Source organism: Heterodontus francisci, chromosome 4 (assembly GCF_036365525.1).
Source record: "Heterodontus francisci isolate sHetFra1 chromosome 4, sHetFra1.hap1, whole genome shotgun sequence".
NCBI classification, from domain to species: domain Eukaryota; kingdom Metazoa; phylum Chordata; class Chondrichthyes; order Heterodontiformes; family Heterodontidae; genus Heterodontus; species Heterodontus francisci.
Genome location: NC_090374.1, coordinates 100,536,426 through 100,544,090, shown reverse-complemented (window position 1 = coordinate 100,544,090; position 7,665 = coordinate 100,536,426). Strand labels below are relative to the sequence as shown.

At 42.7% G+C, this 7,665-nt stretch overlaps 1 protein-coding gene across 2 annotated transcripts in view; it reads right to left on the bottom strand.

The window, feature by feature from the left end:
* Positions 1-4,795: 4,795 nt before the first annotated feature.
* The window catches only part of LOC137369164 (sorting nexin-24-like), a 301,746-nt gene continuing 298,876 nt past the window's right edge, over positions 4,796-7,665 (bottom strand). For both annotated transcript variants that reach the window (XM_068029919.1, XM_068029918.1), the window contains one exon: positions 4,796-5,452. In XM_068029919.1, the coding sequence (XP_067886020.1) occupies positions 5,382-5,452 (71 nt within the window). In that variant the 3' untranslated portion in view covers positions 4,796-5,381. The remainder of the gene's footprint in view (positions 5,453-7,665) is intronic.

Sequence of the window (7,665 nt, the reverse complement as noted above, 5' to 3'; positions counted from 1 at the left end):
TCATGGTCAACTGTCACCCGAATGCAAAAGAGAGAGGCATCCTGAGGGTGCATAGAGTTCTCATGACCATAGGATAGCTGTGTGCTCAGCGGCATTGGTGACCCATAACCATAGTTCATAATCCAAGTGTTATTGGACAGTAGGCTGCAGTGATGTCTGGAACATCTTTGGCGAATGAAAAGCTGCAAGCGGTGAGGGAGAGAGGCATTGTCTGAATGGCATCTTTCTTCACCTTGCAGGCCAAACAGGAGAACAACGCCAGGAAGAGTGAGAGGGCACGATTGGACAGTGGGGTTCCCCAGCTCGTGTCACTGATGCATTTTGAAGAGTTAACCCTTGATCTGGCCAGACTGGCAACCCACCAGGACTTAGAGCCAGAGGAACAGGAGTTCAACATAGTGTGAAAAGATCTCAATATCCCTAGGTTCAGAGGGATGCATGGCAATACTCCCCATACAATAAGCTGTCAATGTATAAGCAGTCATCTCATTATTTTAAGCAGAAATAGCATCTGTTGATTGTGCCGATTTCTCATGACCACCTTCTCTTTTGGCTCCCACAGGGCTAGCTACAGAGGGGGAGGAGTTGACACACTGCCAACATGCTCTGGGGGAGAAAGAGGAAGAAGAAACATTGGAGCCTGAACAATCACATCTTTCTTGTGCATCTCCACCAGCACAGACACTTGCACCTTGGTGGGTCCTCACGAGGTATTACAAACAGTGACACAGGGTGAAGTACACATCATTACAGAGCAGGAGGAGATGGGGAGGCAGAGTCAGCTGAAGCAGTCCCCCTCGAAGGATGGAGGACAGGTGCAGCCCTGATCAGCAGGACGGAGAGGCAGAGCCTCGTGAGTCATAAAACTGGCGGCTCTACCTGGAGAATCAGCGTGAGATGTGTGCCCACATGTTGGAGTTACCTGGGGCTCTGCGGAGTGATGGAATGAGAATGGAGGAGTCCTTTCATCTCATGTACTCCACAACGTTTCAGTGCTTTGAATGCATGAGCTCCTCCATTAAGAGAGTGGCCAAACTCAGAGAGAGACATTCGTGGCATCAGTCAGATTGGATGCAAGAACAGTGCACTGACTTGTACGGAATGCATGCCACAGTCAGTAGCATTGACTGGTCACTGGTGCAAATAAGCATGGATTGGATGCCAGCTGCACCCCAGTCAGTGGTTCCCTCTAGTGACAAAGGGTGCCATGAAAGGGATGAGGAGGTGACAGTTGGTGAAAAGGGGGCCATCCCTCAGAGCTCCGTCATCATCATCTGCCTCCATGTCCCCTGCGCCGGACGAAGCATCTGTAGAGTTATGTCCTGTGACAGAGGCTGTCCCTGTAGTGATGCCAGCCCCCCACCCCTCCACCCACCCAGCACCTCCACAATGAGGCTGACTGACACAGACATCTCCGTCTCAGACAGACACTAGTGAGTAGTTTGCCTACACCTCATTGTCAGCCACAGGGGAAGCAACTCGTAGGAGTGGCCATGAGCAGAGGCCACCGCGTCGGTGATGTCACTTTGTGGGTCACTTGGGTGTTTCTGTTATAAATGATATCGAACTGTTATGCAATAAAGCACTGGGCATATTGTTGCACAAAGACAACTTGTGTGTTTCCATTTCATCATGGCAAAGAGCAGCAGAATGGAAAACAAGGGTTAGCAAAGCAATGGAGTGTGTTGGGGAAGTGTGTGTCAGGTGGTGACTCTGGAGCCTTGCAGCATTTGTGCCATTGGAAGGTTGCTCAACAAATACTTGCTTTCACTCAGATGAAGGAAAATCTCCTCTCCAAATGTCCAGCTCAGATGCAACATGTCTGGATTAGAGCAGCCCTAGCGTCCCTGCCATCCTGATTAGCGCTTCGCCTCCTGAGTCTACCACTGCGGCATCCCTGCAAAGCATGGTGAACGTTCTCCAGTTTTCCTTCAGCTTCCTCCTTGTCTTCTTCCTCCTCCGGGGAGCTGTGCTGTTCCAGCATTTCTCCAAGGCTGACACCTCTCGTTATGAAGTGTGCAGCAGACCACCACTACGCGCACGACCACTGAGGAAGTGTACTGGAGGCTGCCACCTGATTGGTCAAGACAACTGAACCTCATCTTCAGGAGGCAGATGGACTGCTCAATGATGACCCTTGTACTCAAGTGGTGTCGGTTGTCGTGTCTCTCAGCCTCCGTGGCAGGGTTATGCACCAGAGTCATCAGCTATCCTTCAAGGGATAAATCTTATCCGCTAACAGCCATCTACAAATTTCCAATGGCTCCATGAAGAGCTGTAGCACCTGTGATTTCCAGAAGATGAAGACATTATGGCAGCTTCAAGGAAAGCATGCACACACCTGCATAAAGCGCTTATTATGGTTGCAAAACAGCTGAACATTTAGGGGGTGGAATTCCTTTCTATGGAGAAATCTCACTGGCTGGTCAGATGGTGCATTGATGGTCACATGGGTGCAATCAATGATCCCCTGCATCTCAGCAAATCCAGCGACGGAACTCTTTGAGTGCTGCTATCCACCTTGAATTCAATGTAATTCCCTGCCTTCTCAAACAGAGCATCTGTCACCTCCATTATGCAATGATGTGCTGCTGCCTGTGAGATGCCACCAATCTCTACTGCCTCTCCTTGGAAGGAGCTGGCTGCAACAAAAATGCAAGGCCACTGTGACTTTTACAACCACGGGAAGGCCATGGTGACAGTTTCTGCGAACCCTTGGTTGATCCTCAATGAGGGCACACAAGTCAGCAACCATCTGCTTGGACAGGCGCTGAGGGTATCACCTTTGTTGCCTCCTTGCCCCTCGTTCTTCACCCCTGCACCTCTTTTGCCCAAGGGTCTGCCTCTGCTCCTGCAGATGCTGCTCATCACTAGTTTATCCAATATTCGAGTAGCTTATTCCCATTTCCTGTTATTTCCTTCCTTTCAATTGGAATGTGAAGTCTTCTTGAACGCCCTCTTATGAACCTGTGAGGCTTGTATCCAGAAGGACCTGTCCATCACCCCGCCCTCCCCCCACCCCCCCACCCAACCCAAAGCTGGCCCCTTAAAATGCCCTTGTCAAGAGTGAAGAGATATTACAGAGAATCTTCCTGACGCTGTACCACTGGTTGAATGAGGGCCTTCTCTGAGCTTTCCCTCTTCAATGTTTCTTCCTGCTGCTGTCCTGCCATTCTGACTTGTTCCCTGCTGTGTCACCGCCTCCTCATCCCTGTCATAGTTGAGACCCTATGTGGATCTTATGCCTTATAAATAAATTCCAAACTGGCCCTCAACAAGCTGACAAGATCCTTAACTGGCCATTTATCCATTTCTGGCAGGTTGCCTCTTCCCACTCTCCTTGCCGCCTTTTAAATTTTGAGTGTGCTAGTTTCACGTCAGGAAAACAGTATGGTGACCAGAGGGGCCAGTTTAACTGCCCAGAGGCAGCCTCCTGGCAGCAGACCAAGGGGCCAGCACTCCAGGCAGGCTTAGAGGCCCTCCCAGCCTGCCTGGTTGCAGCAGCAGCCTCAAGCCACCCTGTAGAGGAATTCACCCCCCACAGTGGTGGCCCGGCTGCAAAGGCCACTTTTTTATTTCAAATTTTAAAAAAAGTTGGAGAGCGCACACTTCTGTTTTGAAGCGCCCTCTCCCTCACTTACCACTTCCTGCTGCTGCTTTCAAGCTGGAATGACTGACTGGCCGTCCAGCTGAAAGAGTCCGTCCTCTGGCCATTAATTGGCTGCTCCAGGGAAATTACACTGAGTGACTGTTCCCCAAACGGTGCTGGCTTCTAACCTCTATTTGAGCCTGATGGCAGAGTTCCAAAAGCCTGCAGAGAAAACCCAGCCCTTTGCCTCGAAGAACACCACTAGCCACCACAGAAAGCATTTTTGCCCTAACTTCTGTTGTTTTTATTGACAATCCAGTTAGAAATTGTTAGCCAATCTTCCATTCATTTCAAGAATTTTCATCTTCTTCAAAAGCATTACATGTAGATCTTTATTGAAGATCTTAATATTCAAATAAATTTTCATCAAGTGTGTGACTGGATTACGATAGCGACTACACTTCAAAAGATACTCCATTGGCTGTAAAGCACTTTGAGATGTCTGGTGGTCATGAAAGATGCGATATAAATGCAAGTCTTTTTTCTTTTAAACGTGTGACTCATGCCAATTTAGTTACACTTTCAAAGAGTTCTAACAAACGTTTCAGGCATGACCAGATTGAATCTTGTTCCATAAAATGAAGTTTAGCATTTTCCTGACCAATGCTGTTTTACCGTATTTGTCTCAATTTGACAAGTGACCCCATCAGGAACAGACTTTAGGTTCTTTGCCTGGTATTTACTTTCAATATTCTTACTGGCCATTTACACCACAACATTATACCATCTTGGACATTCCCTGAAAAGGTCAGCAGATTTCAGAGGCCTCAAAATTATTTTCTTGGATGCGCCACTGAAAACACTCATTTTAAGTAGAGAAGTGTGCAACCTAGTAGAAACTTGATATTCCAAACAAAAGCTTAGAGTTCATGTTCAAATAATCTTAGCTGATGTTTTGCCCACTCTCAATCAGGCTGCTGAATATGTTCATCATAACAGTAGGATGCTCTATCTTGGCTGAGGGCGCAGTTTGTTGGTCTACAGGAAAAAGCAGCTAAAGCAGAAAATGCAGCCTCTAGCTCTTACATTAACTGCAGCTGTGGAGAAGTCAGTAGTGAAGCTTACTAGCCCCATAAACAAAATTTGAAAAGTGACCAAAGAAAGATTTACACAATGAAAATGATTCAATAGGACAGAAATCAGTCATATTGTTTAGTGCTGTTCAAATTTATTACATAAAATTGATTTTAAAAAGGTATGCTTTACTTATTCAATGACGTGTTAACAAAATTACAAACTTAAGTATAAGGACTATGGTGTGATTTACAGACAAATATTTTTTCATTTCTACATAATTAAATGCAAAAACATTTCTACCTGAAATGTTTATTTACAATAACAGTTGTTGCACTGATTAGAGTTTTTCCAACAAAGAATAGAACGTTGCCTATTTAACAGTGACGTAATGTTCTTGATTGTAAAATTCAAAAAAATATGGTTCCCACATTATAATGGGTTCCATACTCTCATGGTTCACCTTAAAATTTGTCACACATGCAATGATAAACATTTACATGGTAGTTTTTAAAAATATATATATATACACACACATTAATGCAATGAGTTATGTAAAACTTAAAAAATAGTGTATTAAGCTTCAGATGTACAACCTGCCAAGGGAAAAAAAATCAAAACTGATAGCTACTTATAAAAAAGGTGCACCTTTAATACTTGTTACTGGTTACTGTTGTGGTTGGGACTCTTGAAATGTCTTTTTGTTGTAGATTCTGTTCTACCTTAGCTGAAGGTATGGATAATATATCCCATGTAGAACACCTTCAATTACTACATTGGGGAAGTCATCTAAGAAATCACAAGAGAAAGAAAGGTCAGTTCTATAGTTAACATCATAATCAAAACTAATGTTATGCTTGAGTTTTGTTTGCTTCAATGTATTGGTGAGATTGTGGGATGATTGCTCAAGATGATAACTTGAGTAATCAAGAAAGCAAACAGACTGTTGAGCAACACTGCCAAATCAGCAGAGTACAAGTCTGACGTCATCATGCTGAAGCTATATACAGTGCTCTGATCGGGTTGCTTCTTGATTTGTAAATTCAGTTATGGACATAGGCACAATGAAAATAATCCTTCACGTCTGAATAAAACACAGTTTGGCTTTTAAGACTGATCCAGGTTTATTAGCAGGCTTGCAAACTTATTCTACAGACATTCATTTGAGTATCTGAAATATTATTTTAAGAAAATAATGTCTCCATTAGTCTTAATTCCTTGTCTGCAAATTATTGCTGCTGTAATAATTTCTTCATCCATATTGTAGCAGAAGTGAAACATTAAAAGTTTCTTTGAAATTCTGGAACTGACTCAATTTATTAAATAGGTAAGAAAAACTTGGAATGAGGAAAGGTCATTTATGATATCTTTATAGCATGAGAACTCTCCATCACTGTACCTAGTTGCATTTTAAAGAATCCATTATTTAGTCTTTTTTATGCTAGAGGATACTGTCACAGAACTGTTATTTTTTCCTCCTCTGATTAAAAACAATGTGCCTTTAAAAGCTAAGAGGCACATGAGCCAGCTGCACCTGTTCCTAGGCCACAGCAGGAGAGAGAGGTCACATGGCGTAATATTTCAATTTGACGGTGTGTAAAAACCAGCTTAAACCAGTTTTGAGACACCAGTGAAGCGAGCTTGCCTTGAAGGAAGAGAATTCTCAGCAGAAATTCTACAATGAGCCATAGGCTGTGTCAATTGCCTAAGGGGAAAAAAAACCCTTTGAAGAGAACATTTGTATTGCTGGAGGTAGCAAAATTCCTTTTCCTAACTTCCAATCTAAGGAGTCTTTGCTTCATGATTGTGTTTACTGGAACTCACAGTAAAGTTTTGACTGAAATCTACCAATTTTAAAATCCAAACATTGATCTTTCATTATACTCCATGTTGAAAGAATTGTGTGACACATGGCATCTGTTTTTTTTTACACTAGGATACCTCATCCATCAGGAACGTAACCCACAAAGACTAACAGCCCAGTTATTTATTTATTCTTAAGAAACAGCTAATTTTTAAAACATTAAAAAAAAGTTAGTTTTTGAATGCGTGTCTGTGAGCATGGGGTTAGGTTAAATAAGTAGTTATATAAGGTCTTTAGAGATAAACTAAATCTTAATACTATTAAGATAAATTTAATAAATAGTGAGTTAATTTGTTGTTGTCTAAAGATACCTGGTTTAGTGTATTTTTTTTATTCTGGGGGTTAACAAAGAGTATAATTTGGCTGTTTTCTGTTTAGGTGGGAAAAATGTAATATGCTGCGACCTGTGGAGTGATGTGACTGAATTGACAGTGCATTGCTCCTGCCTCAGTCGTAACAATACACAGTGGACAGAGAAAATATATAAAAAGAGAACTATCATCCATTTCTGCAATTCTTTCATCCTCCTTGGAGCAGCATCAGTGTGGAACTAGGAAGACCTCAGGTTCATTACCCAAGCTGATCGGAGTTAAATAATAATAGCTAGGGTAGTTCCTGCATCATCACCTATAAGCAACATCTGCTGGAGCTCCAGGATATGAATATTGGGCAAAGGCAGCTCAATTATGAACCCTTGTCCCACCACCACTTCAGAGGAATAGGAATAAATAGAGAAAATTAAAGGAACAAAAATTGGTATCCAGGATGATTTAAAAAAATGACCTGATTCTCTGGTACACTTTCAAGCACTACTACTCCTCAAACCACTGCCTTTACACATTCAGTAAACAGCATCATTCCTCCCCCATCTTTCTTTCCTGCTTGCCTGTTACATCTTCTTCCATCTGTAATACTCCAAATATTAACCAGATTTAACAGAAGAATCCAGATTGTATTTTAAACATGAGTATTTGTTTCTTTAACAACCGTTGAAATATTTATAATTTTTGCACTCTATCTGAAACCCTATAAGAGATTTGTACTGCAAAATTTGCAATGCTCTGAAGTGGTTTCCACATTAAAGTGATTTTAACGTAACAGTCTTACTCTGGAGGTTAGGACCTGTTTCCAGTGTCAC